Here is a 27,966-nt window from a genome sequence, read left to right as displayed (position 1 = left end):
TTTTGTCCCGCACTTAAGGTGGAAAGTACTGAAAAGTGTGGTTGAGATGGCTTCGACAGCGATCTACTGCTGTGAAACCTTCATCAACAGTCAGACGGTATGCCCAAGTACGTTGAAGTGTGTGGTTGGTCCTTCCAATCCTGGGCATGATTAGGATGGAAGTGGAACCGCTAATTTGACAACTGCTAGCACTTCTGCACAATCCAATGTAGCACGCTTTAAGCATGGCGAGTGCTAGAACGGATGTTAAGTGAAAGACAATGTTGTTTTCTGCTGCTTTATTGCTCTATCGCTCTCTCATTCTTTTAAATTAATTACTCTATAAAAATGGTCCATACTGTACCACTACCAATCTGATTTAGATGGCAACGGGAACAAACAAATAAAGGGTAGCCGAGTTTAACAAGTGTTTTCTGGGTATTGCTCAAGATCAAATAAACTGCGTGTCTGGTCTTTTCTGGTACCACTAAGGAAGAACTGGCTTATCTAAATATACAACTGGACGAGTAATGAAACATTTCAAAACTATTATGTTTAGCAACGAAAATTTGGAAATGCTTGTGTCTTCTTGAGTACGAACATACGTACTTACGTATTATTTGTTTAATCTTGGATACATAAGGAACCAATTTGAAATATAGTCCTACGTAAAAGAAATATTATACAATTACCATGGGCATTTAGTTCGGGCCTGAGCCTCGGCTACACCGTTTTCGCATAAGAGAGGTTGGATAAGGTTCAACGAATATTATTTTGCTCACAAGATTGTAGTGATCGCTGTTGAGGGTACTTGAGAGTCTCTTTGGTAGGAACTTGCCCAAAGATTCAATCACAAGGGCCATTATTGAGAGCATTTTTTCAGCAGATATCGAGTACGAGGGCTGACAATAAAGTAAGGTCTCCAATTTTTTTTCATAGAAAATGACATTTATTTACAAAAAGCGATACACCGTTGGAAAGACCAAGGTCTTGGCTACTTTTCTACATAATCGCCATTTTTTCCAACACCTTGCGCATCCGCACGATGAACTTGTCTATGCCGACAGAATACCACTCTCCGTCCGCCTCGCGCAGCCAGGTGTTGACCTCTTTCTGAACCTCTGCGTCACTTTGTGAACGCACTCCGAAACTTTGTGATACTGCAAGTTGTTCACAAGCATATGACGGATTGTTTCGCTGCTACACACTCCTCCAAGCTTCTCTTCCAAGTCCATAATTGTCGCACGGGGGTTTTTGAGCATTTCTGCCTCCACTGCTTGAACAATCGCATCCGAGACCGACGGTTGGCCACTTCTCTCCTCGTCGTGAGCATTAGTGCGCCCGGAATTGAACTCGCGGCTTCACTTACGCACGTTTTTTATGTCCATACACTTTTCCCCGTAAACTTCAACTAGTTGACAATGGATTTCAATAGGTGTCACCTTTTTCGCACTCAAAAAACGTATTACAGAACGCAATTCGCACTTGGACGCTGACGCGAGGGGTACCTCCATCGTTGACGGATGCTCAGCCAAGACTGAGCGGTCGGGGAAGCCTCACCCAGCAGCAAAGTGGTAATGGGGGAACCAAGGAACACGGCGGTGTTGCCAGATTTCGCCTAGCGCGTGATCCGACGAAGTTGCAGCGTTGGAGACCTTACTTTATTGTCAGCCCTCGTATTATTTGACAATGAATGCATTTAAAATTGAACGAGTACGATTATACGAGCGATTGCGGCGATGGTCTTCATACGGAAGGACCGGGGTTAAAATCCTACCGAACCGTTTCCCTCTTATGAGCTTACCTGCGTAATTCCAGACATCGTAAAGGCAAGTAGAATAAGAAACAGTATCTACACTAAGATCTTTCAAACCATTTGAAAGTATACTCTTCCCCTGGAAATAAATGAACAGTTCTCTTCGTCATATTCGGATTGATTGATTCACAACATACAGTGCCACCAGCTATTGCACATTAGCAGGGGTGATCCGATGACGGCCAACAGCACCCGAGAACAGTTCCAACACTGCCATAAAAGGCCATTTCCACAGTACAGTGCACTCCAAATCACTTCAGCCTTGACACAATTAATTCGAATGCGTTGACGTTGGGCTCGGGATCGTTCTTCCTGCTGCGAGACGGAGCTTGCCGATCAATCTTGAGTCCGACGTTGGATTCATTGGAGCAACCACAACTACACCCATCTGAACAACCATCATGCAACAACCAAAATAGGACTGGCCATCAACCATGAATTACCCACCCATCCACTACCGAGTACGCCCGGGATAAGGCAAAAAATAAGGAGTAAACGCCTTGTCAATTTGTTCATATAATTAAGTCAACACAAGCCAGTACCCAGTGAAAATAGCAATTTGAACAATGGACATAAAAGTTTCATTAATTAATACGAATCAATACCGTATTGTCACAGACATAAAAGTGGTCTTGTATTATAAGCAGTCACTGTAGATGCAATGCACGGTAGTACTGGCTATCAGTAAAATATTCAAAACATTTGTCGGTACGCATGAAGTAGAGACTGTACAGAACCTTATTACTTACACACGCCTCTGATGCGAAACCCTCAAAGTTATTCGAGCTATTAGATTTTCAGAAGCAGACACTGAATCATTGAGTCTTCTAGTGTCACCAACAATCAAACGCACTTTTTTAGAAGTAGTTAAAGATGTAAGTTGTTAAAATTGATTTGGTATTGAAGTAGGAAACCTTAGGCATCTTAGTATCATCTTGATAACTAGGACATCTGTCTTGCGCCTGTTTTACAAAAATAACTTTACATAAAATATCCCTCTCACAAAATTATTCCTTCCAATGTTCGCCTTGAAATGAGAACTATTGGAGCAAGGAACGAGCGTGGTTGTAACGCCTAATTGGGAAGAAAAAAAAGTAAGATTCTTTTTTCTGGTAGCAGAAATCGCCTTCCTGAACAAGCGAGAAATTATTAACTAACTAACCATGATGTAGCGGACTTTTTTCCAGCTGCTTCGTTGAAACTCACAGTACGAACTAGGTTTGAAAATAACCATTTGAGGAATTTGGATGATAATTTTACCAGCTTAACAGTGTACCTGTCGGGATTTGAACGTGCTACTTACTTTTTTGAGATTCATAATATTAAATAGCATTTTTCCTTTGGCCACTATTCGATGATTATTCTCACCTATTGACTTCGCTGGAAGGTTCGAAGGTTCTATCAAAAAATTATAAAGTAAACAATCATCAAACGTTACGTACACTTCTGCTTCTTGTTCTTTTTATTGGCTTAACGGCCTTCTAGGTCACGCCAGCCATCGAATGGTTTGCTAGAGTTGCTGATACTACGTAATTGGATAGTCAGTCTTCACAGCGAAATAAAATGTCAATGCCCATGATACTTTGAGTGAGGGCCAACAGATATGCTATGAAAGGTAAACAGTAAACTAGGGAAATTATTTGAAAGGGTTACTCACACAGAGTATTTTGGATAAAAATCGTTAAAATAATGGGTTTTTTAGTGCTTACATATTCATGGGTTATCTTTAGAATTTATTTATTTTTTACCGTTCACTCATAGAGTGCTCATTCCATACACACGTAACCTTACACAGATCGTGCTCAAGAGGAAATCATTTGAATTTGGTTTTTGGTTTGAAAATGGGTTTTCCCCACGTAAAGTTCTCGAAAACTTTCAATCTCACCACTTTTTGTCAACAATTCAACAAAGTCTCTGTTCTCCTGTCGATTTTTCCGGCTTGCACGAAACTTTCAACTTTAGAACAGAGCATTCTGTTAAGCTTTTGTTCAAGAAAGCTCGTTTTCATTTAGTACAACGGCTAAAATGGAAAGTCAAAAAATACTTTCGCAAAAAAGTGTCGTGCAACACCAGGCGTCTCCATCAATAGAAGCATTGTGTTTGTTTTTCAAAGAAAATATTTATAATTTTTTATTTAATTTTCTTTATATCATTAAAAAAAACTACATGATTTTTTTTTGTTTTGTCTCCATGGTAAAATTAAAATATAAATAGTTTTCTGGATGACAGAATATTAAAAATCATCTTATAACTGACCAGGACATAAAACAAGAGATTTGTTTAAAACTTTTTGCCGAAATTTGAGCTTCGCTCTATATGTTGTGTGTAAAATTTAAGTACTCAACAATAATGTTTTGGAATTTTGTCTCTTTGCACTCAATTCATCTTAAGAGTGATGCGATAGTAGTTCACTTTTATTTCAGCAATTTTCTCTTGTTAAACATTACTTAAAACAAAAAGTAAAAGGTAATTTAAATATTATACACTTATAATGTAATACCACTGTTTGGAATTTGTTTTTACATATGCTATGTTGTATTAGTGTTACATTATATCCATGCAGTAATAACCATTTATCATATCTGTGTTATTATCGGCCTTTTTGGACTCTACAACAGAAAATATTTTGTTTATTATATCATCGCCTAACCTCATGGATGGTTCTGGGCTAAATCACATCTATAGTATTTTACATCGTGTATTTGTGTAGTATACTACCCTTTTGATGAGCATGTCTTTTACTAGCAGCCTTGCGTACAAAAATAGTTACTCTCTCCGGTCAGTGTGCAATATCCGTTCCCGTGTTTGAGTTGATTATTTAAATTCTTATCTACTGGCTTTCCGTTTAGCAACCTACTTTCTTGGTACAATGCTTACTCATTCACACCTATAAAACACATATACACAAAGTCGTACATGCAATGATATTCTTTCAGCGGTTTACAAGTTTATCGATGATTCTTCCCACCAGAATACAGTTTGTTTCGTTCGCCTAAGAAGCACATATGGTTCCCACTTAATACAACACAAACGCAAGCGAGTGAAAGTGAAAGAGAGAAAGAGAGAGCACGAACAAACCCGCAATGTTCGGGAACGCGAACCAGTTTGCACGGTATTGTCAGTTACAGCAACGGCTCAAAGAAATGTTTCGTCCTCCACGGCATTGGTTCTTGCGTTCGTCCCGTTGGCAGCAGTGTTGGCGCTAGTTCCACCAGTTGTACTTCCGTTGACATGATTACCGTTCGTGCTGAGTACCACACTGCCGCAAGTAATGGTGGTGGTGATCGTGTCCGTGTTGGTACTGGCCAGTGCTGCAATGCCGGCCGCCGACGTTAGCGTGCCATTGTTGCTGCTGTTGTAGTTCACGGAACCTCGTGCTGGTGCAACCTGGAATGTGTTGGTGGGCATCGAATAGGTCATTTTGTACTGTTGTGCCCGTTGCGTGCAGAGACCATAGCTGTGTTGGAGGAGTTGGAAAGGGGGTACGGGTAAAAAGAAAGAAATTAATGAGGAGCGGGGGAAAATAAGCTTGTTGCTGTTGTCGCTATGGCGCGTACTCACTTTGCGAGCAGGGAGAAGAGATCCTTCCGATACTGGACAGTCAAAATGGCGTAGAGGTATGGGTTGGCACAGGAGTTGAGGGGGTAGAAAAAAACCAGCAGGATTTTTGACTTGCTCACACCTATCAGCGGATAGCCAGCGATTGCGGTAAGACCGAAGAATGCTATCGGTGCCCAGCACGCAAAGTTCGTGAACACCAGCAATGCCATCTTTTTGGCAACCGTCATCTCACCACTGTGTGCCGTGCGAGCTGCCTGTCGGGTTTCTTTGCCAAGTGAAAGATAAATCTGAGCGTAACAGACAACGATCACGACAAACCCACAGCCATTCACGACCAGCACCGTAAGCAGATAGGCTATGTCCAAGCTATCTCGCGCCTCCATCGGCAAGCAGATCGATGTGGACGAGTAGTTGCTTATACCGAACAGCGGCATCGATGCCATCGTGACGGCGTACACCCAGCCGACGATCATGATGTACATGGCCGCCGACAGTTTGATGCGTCGGTTCAGATAGATCGCGTGCGTGATCGCAAACCAACGCTCGAGTGTGACGATCGTGAGGGTAAAGATAGACAGGTGACTGGCAAAGACGGTCAGGAAGCCAGCCACCTTACATCCAACACCGTACTGCCAGTCGAATGCGTAGTTAAAGTATTCACCCATAGAGTGTGCATCAATCGAAGCTATTAGGAGTAGGTATAGGCCCATGCAAAGATCGGCAAATGCCAAATTGCAGATCAAAAATTTTGGCACAGTTAGATCGCTGCGGTTGGAAAACAGCACCACGACCACTGCCACATTGCCAAAGACGGCCAGCAGGACTACCACCCATACGGATCCACGCAGCCAGTGGGATCCCATTACGTCCTCGCACGGGTTTAAGGCGTCCGGCATCGGATAGCACTTCACATCGAAGATCCTGCAAGAAGTAAAGGTTGTGATTAAAATTATGTTAGGTTTTGTTGTTATTTTAAAAAAATCTGTGGATTAATACTGTTGATAGAATTTAGTTCTGTTGTCAGTGTTTGTAGCACTGATAAGGGTATGGTCCGACACCTCCTAAAGGTTAATATAGGATCTCCATACCCTACTCCGACTCAATACGTCCACGGCGTACAGAATGGTAACATATCTCTCCATATATCTGAGCTTGGCTATACGGGGAAACCCCTCCCCTTGGGAGGATGGGTTGTATGGCTAAATTGAGCAGGGGTGGCCAGCGTCTGTTCTCCATGTTAGGGGCGGCTGGTTGTCCCTTCTGTCCTGGCATCCGTAGGGACATTAAGCATGGATGCGGAGGCCCTCCGACGAGACAGGGGGTTGGGGGCCTTGCAAGCCACCCCTAGAAAACAACTACCGCAACAAAAGGGCAACAACAGAATTTAACGCAACGGACCAATCGATACAGACCCCCGCAAGGAAAAAGGACTTACGATTGGAGGCTCGGAACCTGGAATTGTAGATCCCTTACATCTGATGGATGCACCCGAATTCTATTAGATGAGCTCCAGGCCCGCGGCTTCGAGATAGCAGCACTTCAGGAGGTGCGCTGGAAGGGTACAATGGTGTGTCTTCCTACCACGTTTGTACCCCAACTTACTCCCAAATCGACCACGTTCTAATAGACAGAAGGAACTTCTCGGACATTATCGACGTGAAAACGTACAGAGGCGCAAACGTTGACTCGGGCCATTTTCTGGTAGTGGTAAAGCTGCGCCAAAAACTTTCCGTGGTCAACAACCAACGGAGCAAGCCTACTACAAGGCTCAATCTGGGTCGGCAGAACAAGCCAACAGCAGCAGCAACACAGCAGAAACAACATCAGTGACAGCAACAGTGCAGAAGACGAAGTGTTTTCGCCATCTCTGGATGAGGTTGCCAGCGCCATCAAGCAGCTTAAAAGCAACAAGGCTGCTGGTAGTAGTCCATCACTAGGCGGCCGAGTTCTTCAAGATGGGGCCGAAGAGGCTTACCGTCGAAATGCATAAGCTGATCACGAGAATCTGGAAACAGGAAGAATTACAGGAGGAGTGGAAACTGGGCGTCATTCACCCAGTCTACAAAAAGGGTGACAGACTGGAATGCTCGAACTATCGTGCCATTTCAGTCCTTAATGCTGCCTATAAGATCCTGTTCCAGATCTTGTTCTACCGACTGCCCCCCTTGCTACAGATTTCGTCGGCAGCTACTAAGCGGGGTTTGTTGGAGGCAAATCCACCACCGATCAAATCTTCTCTCTTCGACAGATCCTCCAGAAGCGCCGAGAGCGCCAGATCCCTACGCACCACCTGTTTATCGACTTCAAGGCTTCCTACGATACCATAGATAGAAATGAGTTATGGAACATAATGCAGCGGGACCACTCTCCTGAAAAGCTGTTCCGGCTGCTAAAGGCCACCATGGATAGTGCAGTGCAGAGTGAGAGTATCGAACATGCTGTCGGAATCGTTCGAATCTCACAGGGGTCTGAGACAAGGGGGCGGACTCTCTTGTCTACTGTTCAATATAGCCTTGGAAGGTGTCATACGAAGCGCGGGGCAACGATATCCGTGGCACGATTCTCTACCGGTCTCTTCAATTTCTTGGCTTTTTGGACATTGACATCGTTGGCAAGACGACAGCGAAGGTGTGTGAGGCGTACACCCGACTGAAACATGAAGCAGCATGAATTGGATTGATTATCAATGCGACGAAGACGAAATACCTGCTTGCCGGATCGCGATAGAGCTCAAGTGGGAAGCAGCGTGCAGCTCGAGGTAGTAGAGGAGTTCTGCTTTCTTGGAACTGTCGCCACTTCGGATAACGATGTAAGCAGCGAAATCCGGAGATCATTTTTCAGGGGAATCGTGCCTACTACGGCCTTCACCGTCTGCTGAGATCCAGAAGACTTCGAGACCGCACGAAATGTGAGATATATCGTACACTGATTCGCCCGGTGGCCCTACATGGCCACGAGTGTTGGACCATCCGAGCGGAGGATGGAAACGCTCTTGGCGTGTTTGACCGTCGCATCCTCCGGACCATCTTTAGTGGTGTGTTCGAGCATGGAGTGTGGAGAAGAATGATGAACCACGAGCTTGCAGAGCTATACGGAGATGCGGACATTCTGACGGTAGCAAAGACCGGCAGGATACGATGGCTGGGGCATATTATGAGGATGTCGGACTCATGCCCCGTCAAGAAGGTATCAGCGACCCCCAGTTCGGCACGAGACGTCGGGGAGCACTGCGAGTTCGTTGGCTGGATCAGGTGAAGGGTGACCTGTCGGAGATCGGGTGCCTACACGGATGGGAAGCTGCAACCAAGGACCGCGTTTTCTGGAGATCTATTGTTGACCGGGCCATGTCACGACGACGTGCTCTTTAGAAGAGCAGGCCAACATGAGTGAGTGAGAGAGAGAGAGAGTTTTCTTCTGCCAATTGGTGCTGGTTATTCCCTTTCTAGGCTTTGTAATTGTTGTAGCTACGAAAACAAATGAAACCAACTGCTGCATTTGAGCAAAACCAAACCCAGCCTTTTCTAGATTCATAGACAAAATTTCTTCTTCCTCTTGGTTTAACAGCCTTTTAGGTCACGCCGGCTATCAAATGGCTTACTGAACTTGCTAATATCACGTAGTTGGATAGTCAGTCCTCATTATAGTATGTGTGCATACGTGAACAAAATATAGCCAATTTATACTAAAACATTGAGAGACTATCAAACATTCCATATCTGGTCATTAGTTAATCAGTCACCACGAAGACACCACGAAAACTTTGAATTCAAATCAACATAGATACATCCGATTCATTTCTGTGGAAAAAGTCTTGCGCTATTCTGGTACATGAAGCTAACAATCTCCTTATTTTCGACGATTCTTTACAGAAGAACGCCTTGAGTATGTTGCTGGAACAAATTTACTAATTATGTCTAAGACTGTAAGGCGTACGAAATATAATCAACAGAAAGAATGGTTGAACAGGTACTTTGCTGTTCTACAGTTACAGGATTTTTTTTATCCTGTGTCTCAAATGAGCGTGACAGTGATCATCATTTAAAGTCGGATGGCCTGAACAGATATTTTATACCATCACTTTCTTTACATGCTTGGTTTTTAAATCTTGAAGCTGAGTCGTTCTGTTTGTTTAAAAACATTTAAACTTCACTTGTTGAATCCAATTAACGAGACAATAATTGGAGACGATTGGACGTCAATAGACGACCCTTTAAACCATATTACTAATTACTAAACAACATTCAAAGCATGTAATACGATCTATCTCTTCCATCCCTGTCGCCTTGCAACACTACTTACATCGGCGTCAGATTACCGCACAGCGCCTCCATCGATGAAATTTGTGCCACCGTCTCATGAAACTCGCCTAATAGCGGATTCTCCGTGTACAACCCACCACCCATCGTTTGATCGCCCGCATCATCCACCGGATGACCGGTGATAGGCAGCAGATAACTATCCTCCACTATGTCGCCCATCCGCTTGTCTGACAGATCGATGCCCTTTTGCTGCAACGCTTCATTTCTGGCCGGCCGTTCATCAGTCTCATCGCTCGCCGTGAGCCGAAACCAGCTACGAAAGTCCGGCGAACGGCGGTTACGGGTCGTACGGTCTGGCACATTTTCCAACCCATCCGCATCGAGCACGAGTGGCGTTTCTGCACTGGATGCCATCTCCATCTTAAAGTGTGGCGTTGAATAGCCGTTCGCGATGCACCGATGCTGCACTTCGTAGAACTTCTTAAGATTACGCTCATGTGCGTCTGGGTCGTGCCGGGCAGGAAACTTGAAGGCGCAGCAGTGAAAGGAGTGGGTTAGGTACGCGGTCCGTAAGTTCTGTTGGAGGAGAGAAGATTGCACGTGAAGTTATAATTTAATGTTCTAATGAATCACCTCCGCACAGTAACGTTAAACTTTTAACAAATGGCGAGCAAGCGGCTTGGGAATGGGCTCAGAGTCAATGGGCTTAGAGTCTGTTGCTACAGTGTTTTGGCACGTTTATGCTTCGCACAAGGATGTTATTATGCTTTTTGAAGTGCAAAACAGTACTTGCCGTGCCGTGGAACTAATTCTTCAAATTAATTCAGCCTCTCTTATTCATTGCGAGTACTGTTGTACTTAAATGTTTCGCCACATAATTTTACCAACGCCAATACACTGCTTGCGGAAAAAAATGTTATGTTTTCGTTTGGCTATTTATACGCCTTGCCTACCTTGAAATTGTACACCGATGGAATAGTTTTAAGTGAGTGTGTGTGCTGTATGCGTAGAGTTTCCAGCTCTGCTAAACCTTCCGTGGGCAGCTCTTCAATCGCGGTCCCGGAAAGGTCACTACAAGCGAAAGGAAAGGAAAGGAATTGTTGAAGATGGATTTATGGTTCATTGCATGGTTGTAACCTACAGCTCTCGGATGTTACTTATTCCAACGAACGCTTTTTCGTGGATTTCTTTCAATTTATAGTTCATTTTAATACTCCTGCAATGGAAGAACATATTGTGGATCACGAGCGTTGAACGAAAGGCTACGAATAAGGGGAAAACATTACGTACAATTTAGCTATTTCCGATCCATGGAAAGCTGATCCGTGAATCTCCGTAAGGGCATTATTATCGAGGATTCTGAAAGTGCATCAAACCATTGAAAGCCTTGTTCAATTCTTTTACCAAAAGCCGTTACGCATACAAGCTCCCGAATACTTACAGCTCGTCAGTCTTCAGTTGTATCGATCGTTCGTAAATTTCACGAATCTGATTTCCATCCAAATCACTGCGCAGAAGGTGGAATGAGAAGCATTAATACATAAATACATGTGAGTTTTAGTGCGCGTCTGTTAGGAAGCTCGTGTACATCAATATGTTACTGACTCAATATGTCTGCCTTAGGGTTAGATCACATGTTGTACAATGGACAAGTTAGCGGAACAGTTAGAAATGTTTATGTACCACAATCATGATGATGTTGGTGATGATGATGATGATGGTGATGATGACGGTGGTGCCGATGATGGAAGAGTCGGTGAAAGAAGATTAAAATAGTAGAGCGTTCTTAAAATAGTTCCCCTGGACAGTAGCTAACCTTGCCGTGGCCAGCAATTTTAAATGATGAAACGGGATGAATGATGGCAAATGATGGCGGTTTTGAAAGCAAAACATCTCTCCCCAACGTGTGGATCCGAGCGTAGCAGCATCCCGTCACAGGTACATACAACACGCATGCAACACAGTTCTCACGCAAGCATAACAAATCGTAATCGATGTTCATGCCCACTACTCACACCATATGCATTATTATGTGGTCGGAGAGAACGCGCAGGTCAGGCACGGCGAGCAGTCCACTGTGTATAATCCGCCTAGTTTCCCGGTCCGTGTCCGTTGCCATGGAATGGAATTGTTGGGAAATTCAATACAGTTAGGGAGGAAAGTGTTAATAAATCAGAAAAACTTTCAGGCTATAATGCACTGAACAGAATGTTGCACTGCACTGAACAAATGAACTTTATTACTATGCAGCAAAAAAAAAAAACACTAGACTCGAACTCAACACCGGTGCTGGATATAGGCATGAATGCACTTTTTGAATTGCATGTGAGTTATTAGATTAAGAATTTAATTACATGATACCACAATTAAAAGTTTGTAACCACACTTTCCTATCCTATGACCGCATTAGTTTTGTACTCAATACTCAAAACTCAATGTTGAGATTTCAATTAATAATTCATGTTAAATGAAGCGACTCATTAGCCTTTATGGTAAAAGATGTGATACAAAATCTTCAATGATTAATGAAAAAAATCGAAAGCAAAACTTTATGCTACTGGTAGTAATCAGAAACAGCTTCAAATCCGTCCTTCAAGGATTCTTGCTGTGTAATCCGGTAAGGTTTCCTACTTCTGCTTGTCAAGCGCAATGTAAGCAACTTCAAAACATCGGTTCGTACATCACTTCTTTGTGTTACTTTCCCCTTTTTTCAAAACATAATTTATTTCAATTTAAACTCTTCCACCAAATGCTTTCAATTACATTACATCACTTTTCTGTCTTCACTCAGTTGGTGGGTTTAGACACAACACTTCCCCTGACACAGTCGTTGATCTTTCTTAATTAGACTGACTTTCGGTTGGTAACAGATTACTGAAACATTGTTTTGACAGCTTTATTAGCGCCAACGAAAAATAAATAATCTCCGTAATTATTGGACCAGTATTGCTTGTCCAGGGTAAGGCGAATCGGTTCCCTAGTTTTGTTATCTTTACTCACTCTCCCGCTCAATTCACTTGATGTAGCAAATTTCTCCTTCTGCTTTAACACTACAAACCCGGAAGATCTTGACCCTAATCGGTTTAGGCTTAGTAATCAATTTTTGCTAATGGGAAAGTTATTATTCCTTTTCAGAGCCTGAAATAGTCTAAACGGTTTAAAAGTGTATATGTTGTTTCGGCAGGGCTTCCCGGTGGGTGTTACGCCACAGCAGCTGTAGACTTCAAAAGGCAGGACTACGGTTCAAATCCCACCTGGAACGTTCTCCCAAAGTGAGAACTGAAAATCCAACTACATGGTAGCAGCAAATGTAATACCCACGGTCGGCGGAAATTATTACTCATTATACATACAATATACAGTTTTCCTAATTTTTCCACACAAAAACATCGATGTAAATGATCCGATTTGTTTCTCCGGACCGGACAAACTTGTTGATCTATGCATAAGATTAATTTTAGAGCTAGGTGTAAAACAAAATTAAGAAAAACTAGCAAGAGCAGGATAAAACCTCTCAAGGGTGTGCATTCCGAAGTAGATTGAGGAGAAATTATAAATCTCATTTTAACAAAGACAATAACGACCTGGAGCCTAATTTTTAAATAACAAATTCCACTAGACTTTTATGCAAAAATAAGTTGTATGAGCTCTTTATATAGTTTGATAGCTACTTTCTGCAAAAGTTTGTGATATAAACTCAAATCTAAATGCAACTGCATAAAAGTTGGAAATCTATAAACAAATGAATAAATACAATTTAAAAGAAACATTCAAAACTGCAATATTTTTATAACAGGTTGTTTAATAAAAGTTGTAAATTTAAATTTGCTTGAAATAACAATACGGTTAGGCCATTCTAACGGAATAAAAAATTACTTGAAAGCCGCACTTTACTAACGGAAGACTCAGGAGCTTCCCATCACTCTTTTTACTATTTCATAAAGATTTTCGAAACAAGTGTGTGCCAAACAAAGACTTTTTTATTTAATTTATTTTGTAGTGAGTCGGCTTACAAAACAACAAATTCTTCTTCTTGGCTTGATGACCTTACGTATGGTCACGCCGGCCATCGAATAGCTTACTAGACTTGCCGATACCACGTTTTAGGAAAGCTACTACGAGAGAACGGTTCGGAAGGGATTTGAACATCGGTCCTGCCGTATGAAGACCAGCGCCGTTGTCGCAAATACCACCGGCCCGAACATGGGAGAATCCCAATGAACATATCTATGGTTAAAAATAACTTTCCACCATGAAAATCCATTCAAATTATTTAACAAAACTCTTAAAACAATGCGTCATCTAACCGAAGTATGCCGAAATAAACCAAATAAATTGGAGGAAATGCTTACTCAAATCATAATTATATTAAATTAATGAATAATTAAGTAACAATACGTCATCACTTATAAACGCTAATCAATAAATTCTAGCCGAAAAACATTATTTCCCTTGTTGCTTTACCGTTCTAACTCTCTTCATTTCTACTACACCCACCAGTAAGTATTCATCAATTACAGGTTTAAGCCCTGAAAGTTTCAAAGTAGACAAAGTTTCACAAATCGCAAAAGTTAAATTTGTAACCCAACAATCACCGCTAGACCCGAACCAGACGTTTGAAGGTGAAGCGCCTGTATGTTCCCAAAATCTTTCTTGCGAGATTCACGCTACAACAATGCCAACGATAGTAGTGCCTTCCTGCGTGTTGAGGTGAGCTTTAAGGAATTAAATTTTCACGAAAAATGAAAACGTAAAAGCAACATTAATTTTCTTCTGTTTTTCCCCTGTGTGACCCGATGGAAGCAAGCAAAACAAACTTGGATGAAGCATGCTTATGTTCTAGAAAAATTATTATATCATCACTGCAACGTTTGTGTTGTTTACAAATGATGTTAAAAGCATTCACTTTGCATTTTACGAGGACTTTAAAGTGATTGGCATGCTTTCCGAATCATGATAATTGTATTCCTTCTCCAACGACGACGATTTAAGACTGACTCAACATCATTTTATGCCATACATCTTTTAACAAAACGTTTTAAAAATGTGTTCCTTCCTTAGAATTCACCAGGCTTTTGCTTGTTTCTCCAAAATAAAATAAAAAATCCCATCACCGTATAATTTAATCATACTTACAGCGTTTTCAGTTTCATCGATATTCCTTCAAACACATCCGCTGGTAGAAATTCGAGTTTGGGTGCGTGTGCTATGTAGAGCGTTCGGAGATGGCGCAACCGGGAAAAGGCTGCCGGTTCGATACGATGGAATTCCCGCAGGTAGATGAAGAACAGATCCTGCAGCGTGTCCGCATACACCGTTAGCGCGTTCGTACGCAACCGCTTGATGCCGACCTTTTCCAGCGTTAACCGCTGCATACCGGTCAGCTTCTGGGGTACGCGGACGATCGATTGTCCCAGGCATCGGCACTGCACCTCGCCCAAGGCTTCCTCGGTCGAATTCCAGCACCGGCATTGGCCCCGTTTCAGCTCTATCACCGGCACCGTTCCCGTTTCCAACTGCCCGTCCGGTAGCGCTTCCTCGCGTTGCCGTTCGGTTCCGTTGTTGGCTCCATCCAACGTCGACGCATTGTTACTGACGTCCCCAACGACACTACCGTCCGGCGTCACGGCGACCAGCTTCCCACCAGTCGGAACAATCACATTGGCAAGCGTTGTCACTGGAACGCTTGGACCACTTTCCACCTTCACCGCAAGTTGACTTCCTGCCAGCAGGACACCAACGGACCACAACCACACACCAAACTGTCTACCCGCACGGTTAAAGCTAACTGTCATTATTTTCTGTTCTCGTTGCGATTTCCCTGGCGCGCGCGCGCGTGTACGGTGCCGGAAGTTGGCCACCGATGTTTGTTTTCCCTCTGTTTACACTGGTTTACACTTTCACCTTTTCTTTCCGGGCCGGGCTGTCACCAAAATGTAGCGGTCACGCACCCGGGCTCATGGGATTTGTTGTAAGCGGAAATCGCGGCAACCTCATATCCATCGCCGAAACGTTTGTGATCAAACGAAGGTAGCTTGTTGACGAAGGGACAAAACTGTTGATCGACAGAGCCACCACTACGTTCACGTGATTTCAGTCTCAAACACACCGGCAACGGCTACCGTCTGACGATAACTTTGCTGTGCTGTGTCTACACTATCGAACCAGAAGAGGTCAAATTTGATTGTCATATTTTGGGATTTTTTTTTTTTTTGTTGCTGCTTTACACCGGCATACACCGGAAGTGGCCGGATCCTTTGCTTTTGTTCGTTTTACCCGTTGTGCTACCTGTTTTTGGAAAAAGTAAGTAAGCGGAAAAAAGAAAGGAAAAACGTTCAATTAACATTCCAGTACAACTTTTCAGCTCAATCCACATCGTTGTTGGAGTTTTTCGGGGTGAAGTTTTTTTTTTAATATCACAATTCAAGTCGTCCGGCAAAAAGAAAACTAAATTCTTTGAAGATTGAAAGACGTGGAGCTGATCCAATCAAAGTTTTACAAGAAACATAAATTTTACAGGAAAATCAATTGGTAAAAAACAAATATGAACAGGAAAAAAACGTAAAAGCAGCTGCCTTAAAAAATCTAAATGAATTTTTATTAATCAACCAACCAATCCAACTCGGGATAAGGTGCCCCTTTACACTGTTTGGCGGATTAAATATTCTCCAACCAAAATTAAAGTTTTTTTTTCTTGTAAGTTATTTCTAAACAGTACCAACAGTAAGCCATTAGGGCTTACTAGACTTGCTGATACCACGTAGTTGGACAGTTAGTCCTCACTACAGGGGTACGATCCGGATGAGATTTGGACCCTGCTTCTACCAGAGCCGTTGTCGCCTCAAAACAATTAATCAATCTCCCTTTTCCATCGACAACCGGATCGTCCCTTGTATCAAAATTGATACATATTTTAATAAAGCCCTCTTACTGCAAAAGCTGTAATTATTCAAATCACTGCGAAAATAGCTTCTGCTTCTGTTTCTGCTCTTACAGTATTATAACTCAAAGACGAAAATGCATCGCAGTCAAAGTTTTATGCAGAAAGAGATACAATATGGTGGATTTTTACGTGTGATGAACCTAAATTTTAGTTTTACATCAAATAAATGAACGTTTTTAGCTTTTTGGTTACTTTTAAAGTTTATTTTAACCTTTGTCATGACATTTTACCTGCTTTAAGTGAAATTATTAATTTTTTATTTAATATAGTTTCTACCTTTGGAGGTACTCCAGGAAAATAAGTCATTTTTGTCAAGTGTGGGTTAGCTAGCTCACATTTTCCCATTGAACGAAATGGATGGATGGAACAATCTGGAGAATATCGTGGGCGAGAGAAGATTATCAGGCATTACAATTGCTTCGTGGTTTTGGCTTTCTGCGGAAACTGTCGATACTGCTGATGGTCTAGCATCTGAGGCGTGGTAACCACATAAGTCGAGACCTGCCACGCCACCTCTGTTCATGTGGAGAATCTTAAAATACTTTACAAAATGGGTTGTATTGTGCTCTTTTCATGACTTGACTAGCTCAATGAAGCCTGATGAATCTGATTCCTTGAGCAATGCTAAAATCTCCGTACATCAAGCATCTTCCTCTCAAACGCGGCTAAGAAGGTTTCATCCGTTTTAGACAAAATCCTTGTCTCACAGACTGATGTGAGTACTGGAATTATTAAAGTTATGTGCAGTTCCAACTTCGTCCGTCACGACAAGTGTTTTGAGTGAAGAAGTAATAGACCTCAGGCTTTAGTATGATCATACTAGAGGCAACAGGCTGTAGCAGGATCGGTTTTTTCTTCAACCTCCATGCAGGTGAAGTTTTGAGAGACTCCAAAGGCGCGATCACTGCTGTTTGTCCAGAAATAAGGAAGAATATCGACTTCATCCAAGGAAACTGGCAGCAAGAAGCAAATAGGATCCAAAGACAACATCCACACCATCCAAGAGGATGGATAGCCCTCTCGGGATAGTATGAATTCAAATGGTGGGAGAACTAAATATCTCCCTACCAGCCGTATTTTCATGATTTGCTAGATATAAGCATAGTTTATAAGTTTAACAACCTGCCCGTTCTGCAGTGAATAAAAAAGGCGAAATCACTTTTTACACATAGATAGGTCAAGTTTTCCAGGCTTGGGGCGCCCCGGTGGTAGAGGCTACAGCGGCGAGGGTCTTCAAACGGCAGGAGCGGACTTAAAATCCCTTCCGAACCGTCCCCCGTAGTGAGGAGTGACTAACCAACTACGTGGTATCGACAAGTCTAGTAAGCCGTTTCGATGGCCGGCGTGACCTTAGAGGTCATTAAGCCAAGAAGAATTTTCCAGGCTGGTTTCAACCGACGAGACAATATGGTATGCTATGTACATATGACTTTGATGTGTATTTTGGTAGTTTCTCATGCAGCGTTTGGTTAAATCTGATAAATTATTGCTTAACGAACTCCTGTGATATTTTACCAAGGTTGTTAACAACTTACAGTAAACTAAGCTTAGGAGCTCCCACCAGCTACAGAAAAAACCTGATTTTTTTGTAGATTGCTATTGAAATAATGGCATTTTTTATTTTGTTATTTTGTTTGTTTAAATAGATGGACTAAAATGGCCCTAGCGAAGCTTTCTTATAGCTAAAGCGATCACTTCGTCGGGGTTGTTAGTAAGCGGTAGGACGTGCAAGACGGATACAATTTAAAAACCCAGAAGACACGTCATGTGTGGTTAGAAATGTTCACAAACAACGTTGAATTCTCGACACATAACCAGAATCAGAGGAACCAAAACGGTTACGATGTGCCTCTACTTCAAGTCATGGTCTAGCCAGAAGCGATCGCGATTCAATCAGCGACAAATCCAACTTGATTTGTGATGGTTTTTAATACGTCAAAATCACATACCGTTGTCCGGTGGCCCAAAACAATCAAAACGGTCGAAATTTAGTTGCATACACAATAATAAACGTCTAAGCAAGAAACGAAAGTGTTATCATGAGCTAATCCTTTATTCTTGTTGTAGTGGAGATCGTACCTTTGAAGTTTTCAATAATAGGACAAGCTTTACAAAGTATAAAGTTTTCAGAACCAGAACCAGGGTCCTTAAAATCTAAATAAGCATAAATTAATAATTAATAAGGGTTTGTTAAGAAGTCTACGGCATAAATAAAACAACAATAATGTCTAGATAGAAATCTACATCAATCTGAATGCTTGGTGAACAAGAATTAGTTCACACTGTTCCCTTAATCAATCAAGGAATGGGTTGTGTGGAAAGGCCGAACCGTTCATCCTTAACGCTTTCCAACCGAGCTACCGACGCTTTTGCTGCATCTAATGAAAAAAGTATTTCCATCAGGTTCAATCTGACTTTCTTGGAAAATGGAGGCCATCTTTCCCATGTTGGTTTGGTTTTTTGTTATTGTATTCCTTCTTTTTTTGTTTCAGGGGGACGGTCCAAAATCTTGATGAGGGTTTATCCTTTTCTAACCTCACAATCTCCTTCACTTGGAATAATACGGCGTTAAATTAAATTTATTGTGCGAGGTCAAAAAAACACAACAAACTATTAACTATTCATGGATGGGTGAAGGAGTGTAAATACATTACTGTTATTAGCTTAGCCAGTGTTGGGGATTCTTTTCTCACTACTCATTGACCGTACTATGGCTGAGAACATTGGAGGAATGTTGTAACAAGGACTTATGGGTTGTGAGCCTACTCCATAAATAGAATTAGTTGAAACTCCTTCCCACGCGATAAGGATTATCTTCTTAGGCATGACTTACAACAAGTTATATGTATAGGTAGACAAATGTGCACGGTAGATTACAAAATCAATGCCAAATTTTTGCTGTTTGTATAGAAGGCCGTTTGGAATTGAGCCTCAAATATGTCTAAGCAAACTGGCATAATTATTTTATACGATAAAACCATTAATTACACACCTTGCCTTAAAGGAAACAGGCAATGTTTCGTCTCTTTGTGGTCACGGTCGTCGTGATGTTCTAAGAATTTGCCTTACAACAATCTTCGAGACCGGGAGTTCTAAATTAACACGAACTTGCTCTATGATGTTACTTGACGCCTGATCCAGCCAGGTTTTCAGATTTTAGGGGAAAAAATGGTGCCGACTTTGTAACAGATAGGCCAAAAAAAACTCAAAACACAATTTACTTTTTACCATGAATAAACATAACTTCTTTCTAATGGCCGCCGAGGAAACTTGAACCGATCGAGCATACGCTCGATGATGATAAATCTCATTAACGCGTCTTAACCGCGACACGAGCCAACGTTCGAGCCTGTTAGCGTGTTGAAGAGAAGAAGAGCTCTCTGCTAAAATATATTTTCAAAAAAAAAGACTCAAGAACACAGGGAGAAAAATCCTTAAACTGGACTATCACGAACAGGAAAAAATGGGAGCTTAAAATATAATCGTTATTATATTTCCCTTTATCGATACATTTTAAAGCATTTCCCGTCCCGACGTTCCGATGGAACAAAATTCGCCGAAACGTACGAACACTTTCTTCCTCGGCATTTTTCTTACAAAACGCTGAATTAAACGACCGTACGCTGCTCGCCCTATTTTATCAACTTACTTAGCACGTGCCACTCGTGAAGGGTTCCATGCTGTGTGTGCTTGATAGCTCGTAAATTTTACTGCCCGTCTGTGTCGCTATGGCACGCCGTCAATTCTCTTTTACGCCCCGGTAAACCGGCAAGGCCTAAAACGATACGATGACCAGACAGCATCTTTCAATAAAGTACGCTGCTTCTTATCGATCAGCGGTTTTCAATGGAATGCAATATATTCGGTGCAATTATATCTGACCAATACACATCGCCAAACACACCGATTAGCGTGGAACCGACTTTCGTGGGTATCTTTTATTGTGTTTCTGATTACGTACCTGGTGCTTATCGATAAGTGAGTGTCCATTTATGGACTTCGTCTGCGGTGTTCTTACAATCGTGCATTTTGGTCTAATTTCTACTGGTTGAAAATAGACACACAAAAACAAACGAACGTATTTTCAAATGGTCAAATATTTTTTAATTAATCAGAAACTCGACCAGGTGTGTCCGTAAGATTGAAGTCAACGTTCGCATCTTTTCATTTTCATGCAAATCGTTGCCATGCCTCATGAACTCTGTCATGGACTATTTTCCCCCGTGGGCGTCCTTTGTCTGGGATTGATAATTGAAAATTTCATTCAACTGCAAACGCTCTTCCGGAAAATGCGCCTTGGTCCAGGTTCAGGACCACCAGAAAAATCTCTCGAGACCGGTGAGGAAGATTTTATGATCTGATCCTTTGCTTTCACGCTACCTTGCTTCTAGCAATACTGCTGTGTGCTTTCCGAGTCAATCTGGTATGGGTGTTTTTAAACAGCGACGGCAAAAAGAAAAGCTAGTTACATAGCAACTTCAAAAAGATGTGAATTATGCGATCATTGTACCATACCGTAGCCATCTAATGGGGTAGCAAACAGTCCAGTTCTGTCTGTGGCTGTCAGATGCGTGTATGAATGTGTGGTTTTATAGTGCTTTTGTGCTACTCCAGCGAGAGCTGCTGTTGAAGCGTTGAAGTGGTAATCATAAATATGTATACCGAGGGGTTACTATTTTGAATATGTATATCGTGGCGCACACGCATCAAATCCCATGCTTGGCCCCATGGCATAAAAGTTAAAATGTTGCCATACAATATGTATGATGTTTGAAGTGTTTATTTGTCCTTTCCTTTTTTTTTTTGTTCTAGCACACAGCGAAGGTTGTAAAGCTTCAATTCAATTAATATATCAATTTACGGAAACCATTTAAGATCAAAGATTTTGGAATACGATACGAAATCAATCAGCTTCCAAACAATGTGTGTTTAAAAATAAAGTAAATTATTATTCGATTTAATTACTGTGTGGCTTTCGTAATGACGCAAGTTTTACGGGAAAATGTTTTCATTTTCCATGAAGTATTATCCATTTCCCAGATTTGTTTCTCTACACTTATTATCATTAGCTCTTCGAGCTTATTGATATGTAATGGATCGATTCTTGTAAATGTTTTGTCGCTCTAGGAATATTATCATTGACGTTACATAGTAATTTAATTAATGGTCGAATTTCTCCGCCATTGCAGATACAACAATGATGGCAAACGAGAGAGAGAAAAAAAATATGGGTATGGAGAAAATTATCAATTAGGACTCCAAAAACATTTAAAAATTTATTGTTTCTTGTCTTCTATCGGTAATATTAGAAACTTCATAAAGGAATCGAGTGGAATTACTTTGTGATCTATCTCATTAAAGTCTGTTTTTGCATCAATCGAGAAGCAAAACCATTTTGCTTTGCTAAGATCCTTGAAAGATTTGTTAATTACGTCGTCAAGAGGTTGAAGTCAGCAAATCAAATCATCTGAATTAGCTGCAAGTTGAGTGTTTGACTATCTTACCAGCTTTTTGGTCTCTCTGCTAAGGTGAGCCTTGCACTGGACAAATACAAACTTCAAAGGTTTTTCCCAAAAAAAAGTCAAAACAAATGATGATGCCAAACCATGAATGAACCAAACACTGATGTGTACTGGAAAATAGCAACACTCGTCTGTTGAATGTACATCTGTTCTCGAAGCTAATATTTACGAAAAAGCGTTCCTCTCATGCATGTTAAAATAAAATTCATGTTTGAATGTAATATTTCGAAATTAAATTTAAAGCTGTCTGCATCTGTGTCTGCATTTTGAAGGGTATTTATTAAACCAATATTATGAAATTGATGGTTAATATAATAAATGCTACAAAGAATAACCAGCTAACCTTTCGATTCATTTAAATAAATAAATCGTGTTTCTTTGCCGCGGGAATACCATTTATGGAAGTGATAGCTTTTTAAGTTCACATATTATTTGGGCACTTATTAAATGAGCATTTCAGCTAGCATTTCAGAGCAGTGCTCCCATCTTTCGGTCTACAATCCTAACTCATCTGTTGTGCTCTTTGTTTATTGTGTGTTAATTCTCTTTTTTAAAGCCTAGTCGTTTTGTTTGTGAATTTTTTTTTTCCTTTTAGACCAAGGAACTTCTTTAAATCTAGGTTAGGTTTAAATCTATTTGTGGTTAGGTTTTAAATCTATATTTTGTAAAAACCTAAAGGATGCAGTTTGAGTTTTGCTTCGTGTTGCAGTTTGAGACCTCTTCAAAGTTTCGCACGTGTGTCGTGGACTATAAAAAAACAATGTCCCTGATTACGATTCCTCTCGCTCAACTGCACATAAGTTGAAAAATAAATGTAGGTAACCTCATCATACTCCACGCCCTTTGCTTAAACGTTCAACTGCGAAAATTGGGCCCGAGAGAGATAACCCTTTTTGCTGAATGCCAGTAATCAATTTGTTTGCAAATTGCAAATTGTTTTAATGAATGTTATTTCCCAATTGTTAATTGTATTTTCATTGCCCGCTTAATTTCGTATGACACCCAACTGCGGTGCACAAGGCTCAGCCGAATGCACTTCACTGCAACTGTTCGTTGAAAAAGCGTTTCCCATTTGCATACATTTTCATTTATTTCTTCATGATAGATGTAAAGCTTCGGTTTTTTTTTTTTCGACAAGGAGAAATTGGCTCTTCGCACGTTTTCATTTTGTAAGGAATCCTACACCAAGCAAATGCATGACTATCCATTTTGGATGCAGCCTTCCATTGCTCACGGAGTAACCAACGCATTTGAGCCGCAAATGTGCCACACTCTTTCATTTGATACTGATTGCATTTTCTTCATGGTGATCATCAAATTTGTAGCCCACCCTCTCGTTTGCGGATGCGTTTCATCTGTCAGTAGGTGGCGGGATTCCCAGGACCAGTGTTTTGCATTGCAAATGTTATAATTTTATTCGTGGTGTACATTAAGGTTGGGTTTTTGTGCTCATGGGAGCCGCATATGGTTGTTCGGATATATCTTGAGCATGATTTACGAGAAGATTTGAAAAAAGAAGCAAATTCTAGAAGTATAAAACATTTATTTGCCAACAAAATGGTGGCCTTGCTTACCTGTGCAGGATAGTGTTAACTCGATTTCCATCAGGCGGCGACAGCTGTGGTCGTGCGTTAAATAATAAAAAATCTTCAAATTACACCAAACCATCAGGCAGTTGGAGTTTTTTTTTTCTTCCTTTCTCAAGTGGCTCGCGCTTCGCAGTGCTACTCCGCTTCGCGGGCAGACGATTCGCAACCGCACAACCTTAAATTAGATCATGATCGCACGATACGTGCAAACAAACCCAGTGCGGACAGTCTGAGACTGTGTTTGCTTTTGCTCTTTCGAAGGACAAATGTTCCGCCAGCACAAGCCTCATATCACGGGCACAATCACGACTGAAGCACACGTTCAAACACTCCACCACACATGCATGTACATCCATGTATGTACATAACGCTGAAGCACAAATACTTGCGGAAAGCCACAGAAAGAGACATACAAATGTGGAACAATAGATGTAAATAGCAGCTCCCGGGGAGGAAATATTTGTGATTTTTTATTCAATTTCATCAAAAAAAAATAAATGTACACACTCACACCATCACCCCGCTGGCACTGTAAATTAACATCGGGGTGATAATTTTGTTCAGTCTCGGACCAATCACCTCCTCACACGTTGCCGGAGATACAGCCCGTATCCAACCGGAGCAGAGTCGCACTAGAGCCCAATCGTCGTTGTTTGGTGCGTGTACGGGCAGAAGAAACCTTTTACATCACTACACGCAGCACACACAGACACTCACGCAGATACTTCCATAAACAATACACATTGGAAACTGATCTTCCATCCAGCAGCACCATCCAAGGCTCATACTAAACACAATGAGGGTTAAGTGAACTCCCGATGCACTATGCGTAGCCCTGCCATGGGCTCGTTACACCATTTTCCACCGGATAGATATGACTTCATTAATTAAGCCCACCAATTGATGCTGGGGCGCCCTGCTAGTGGAGAGCAGCCAGTTTCGAACAATTATCGCACCACAGTGTAACTCTATACCCGCACCCGGACACAAGGGCAAACATGGCCGAAGAGGACGTTACTAAGAGACCGGCAAACACTATCACACGGGAAAGCATGGAGCCGTAGCAAACTGCCAAACACTTTTGTCTTCTAACGAGTGGATCAGGCCAGGAAAATCCGTCCGGGTGCAAAGTCGCGAGCAAACTAACCAACAATCATCAATCCAGCAGCCAAACCGACCCCACCGGTGAACGCAGCACCGAAAACGCGAACCCGAACCGAACGTGGTGGTTGTGAGTTCATCGCGATCGGAATGAACCTTCCGTTCCAGTGCCAGAAGAGTGTATTTTTCCACTCCGTTTTTTCATTCGCCTTTGGACTGGTGACCAAACATTTGGTTTTTCTACCAAACATTACAAACACTGCAATTAGGTTTTTCTATTGCCTTTGGTAATAATTTGTTTAATTTCGACATAAAATGAGCAACACTGAAAACATCACACAAATGCACACAAAAACGCAATCCGATTAGAGCACCAGCTCCAGCAGGTGTCCAGCATCGATACGAAGGAAATGGTAAGCAGCTTCAGGGATTTTTTTTGTTCAATTTTCCTGATTATTTCAAACCCACTAACTGAACAAACAAATACACTAAGGTGACTTTTGTGCGGGCATTTTGCGAGAAAATAAAAACCTTAAAAATACCAAACACACCCACACGGTACTTGTTTGCAATTCAAATGTACATAGTTTTTTATTGCATCCGTGTTTGGACGAAATGGATCGCAGGTAAACATCCAATTGACGCATGTTTACCTCCACCAAACGGGGAGGAATCCAATCATTAGGACTAAATTCACAGAAGAATCGACCATCAAAGCATTCTCAAGCGAAGACACACTCGCAGGTGATTCGTGCGAGAGGTGCAAGACGTGTGAAAGTGGAAAGATGTTCGAAGAAGGTAAGATATTTTGCAATTGTGCCGTAAATTTTTTGCTGACAAAAATCAGCACGTCAACTGGTGGTTTTTTGAATTTGTTCCAGGAAAATAGCAAAGTTGCCATGATATCCCAACAAAAACTAATTCTCTTAGAAGAGCCATCTGGTCTACTTCTTATAGGCTTAACGGTCTGCTTTGACATACAAGCCTTCTAATCGTATACGAAACTTATTGATACCACGTAGTAGATTAGTTAGTCCTTGCTGATAGCAGGAAGTTAAAAAGCTTATTTCATAATCATACCTAGAATCAATCCTAAGCGAAATTATAAATTATTTATGGCTTTATTCTTCTTCATTGTTGAACAAATTGTATCCTCCAATTATTCTGGGTTAAACTATAGTCAAAGCCGTACTACACACACAAAAAACTTTTGACTGCATATGCTTTTATCTTTTTTTTTGTACTTCGTTATGTCTTTGTGTGAATGTACCTCAGATTCTGTGTCGTTTTTTCGATAGTCTTGTTTTTCTGTTATTTTCACCCTTATTTTACTTTTACCTATTTATTGTTAATATTTTTTCACTTTAAAAATGGTATCATTGAGAGCTTTTTGTTTAAAAGTTTTATTTTTATGGTATAGAATGATATGTTTTACTTTAGTTTCTCTTTGTTTGCTGTTTGGTTATCAAATAATTATGAAAGGTTCATTTTTAACAAATCGGTTAATGTTTTCCTATTACTTTATTGATTACTATATTGAGTTGCTTAGTTAGGATTTTTTTGTATCTGTTGGTGTTTTTGTGGTCAAGTATGTGAAAGATTTTGTTTTTTTTTTTTTTTTTTGTATGATGCACAGTTATAAATCAATATATAAGCAATGGGATGAAAAAACATTTAACAATTAAAACATTAAAACAGTGAAAAATATGTAAATTCACAACTAAATCTTCTTCTCCTTTGCTTAACGATCCATTACTCCGGTCATCGAATGGCTTACTAGACTTGCTGATATCACTTATTAGGGTAGCTACTACGCGGGAACGATCCGGATGGATTTTGCATCCCGCTCCTGCCGTTTGAATACTGGCGCTGGTGTAGTCTACACTATTACAGGGTTTCTTAGTAGAACTAGACAAGTGCGAAGCATTTCTAGACAACGTTCAAGATGAACTGGACAGCGGGTAGGTTGAACTCTACAACTACAGTAGAACTGGGTAGGTAGAACTGGACAGTCATATTTGAAACGCTTGGCAAATATTTAAAAAGTAACCGTTGAAATACGCATTTTTTTGTAATTTACATGCATAACATGCATTCAATAATAATATTCATAAAGTTTGTACTTTGAACATGTTTGAAAGCGGTAAAACAAATGTATATGAATGTTTATACGTCTGATTTAATATTTTTGATTCTGTAAAATATCCATGACAACAACTACAAGAACTTGACTCAGTGATTATAAACAGAAACGTCTTCAGTCATCTTCTGTCAAAAGATTCATTTTTGAACAGGTATTGCAAATATTTTATTTCTACCTCACATTTTTAAAGAAAACCATGCATTCTGATTGTAATTATATTCGGTGTGAAAGTATACGTACGCTTGGGAATTTTTTTAGAATTGCATATTCGATAAAATGTGTATTTCAGCAGTTTTTTTTTATTTTTTTTTATTTTAATTTTTTAATTTAATTTTAATCAACTGCCTCAAATATGACTGTCCAGTTCTACTTGACCATCGTCCACTTCAACTGTCGAGAATCGGCGACGGTTGTCCAATTCAACCTACCCGCTGTCCAGTTCATCTTGAGCGTTGTGTAGAAATGGCTCGCACTTGTCTAGTCCTACTCAGAAACCCTGTATTAATTATATTATAATAATTATTATTATTAGTTTATTCAATTCAACGGACCGCCAGTGGTCCAATTAAAGCATTCTCTGGCATTTTGGTCACAGATTACAAGTAGTTGGGCGCACGAAAACAATTCTTACCAAATTCGGTACACTTAAGTTACATATAATGACCCTGCATGATATTCTCCATTCTCACTAGTTAATATTGCTAACTAATTCGTGTTCAAATTCATATACCTGTTAGTAAAATTATAATCAATGCTAAAAGAGATAAATAAAATTAATAAAAAGAATAAATGCAAACACTTATTTTAATAACATTTTGAATGTTTAAAGAAGTGTGCAACATTTATTGCAAAGTATCTTTGCTAAAGATTCCCAGTTGAATTTAACTAAGAGTACATACAATCTGTGATTAAATCACACTACGAACGCTGGATGGACATATTCTAAGGCTTTGGAATTATCTGCACCCGTATGATGCATTTTACAAAACTCATAGCAAACAAACATCGCGCAAACAAACATCGCGAACCATCTTGCAGTATCTGATACTGAAT

The 27,966-nt window shown here is 40.8% G+C and overlaps 2 protein-coding genes across 3 annotated transcripts in view; one reads left to right on the top strand and one right to left on the bottom strand.

The window, feature by feature from the left end:
- The window catches only part of LOC126556596 (afadin), a 172,462-nt gene that overhangs the window by 74,492 nt on the left and 70,004 nt on the right, over window positions 1–27,966 (top strand). The gene's annotated exons all lie outside the window — the stretch shown is intronic.
- Window positions 4,863–15,438, bottom strand: LOC126556969 (thyrotropin receptor). Its single transcript, XM_050212551.1, has 9 exons — window positions 14,752–15,438; window positions 11,631–11,705; window positions 11,057–11,122; window positions 10,906–10,974; window positions 10,757–10,831; window positions 10,569–10,686; window positions 9,656–10,191; window positions 5,357–6,277; window positions 4,863–5,252 (listed from the first exon to the last, which is right to left on the bottom strand). The coding sequence occupies exons 1-9, from the start codon at window positions 15,408–15,410 to the stop codon at window positions 4,931–4,933; spliced, it is 2,841 nt and encodes a 946-aa protein (XP_050068508.1). The 5' UTR covers window positions 15,411–15,438; the 3' UTR covers window positions 4,863–4,930.

The sequence above is a fragment of the Anopheles maculipalpis genome, chromosome 2RL (genome assembly GCF_943734695.1).
Source record: "Anopheles maculipalpis chromosome 2RL, idAnoMacuDA_375_x, whole genome shotgun sequence".
NCBI classification, from domain to species: Eukaryota; Metazoa; Arthropoda; class Insecta; order Diptera; family Culicidae; genus Anopheles; species Anopheles maculipalpis.
Note: the sequence above shows the minus strand (reverse complement) of the source record. Positions and strands in the feature narration are given on the sequence as shown.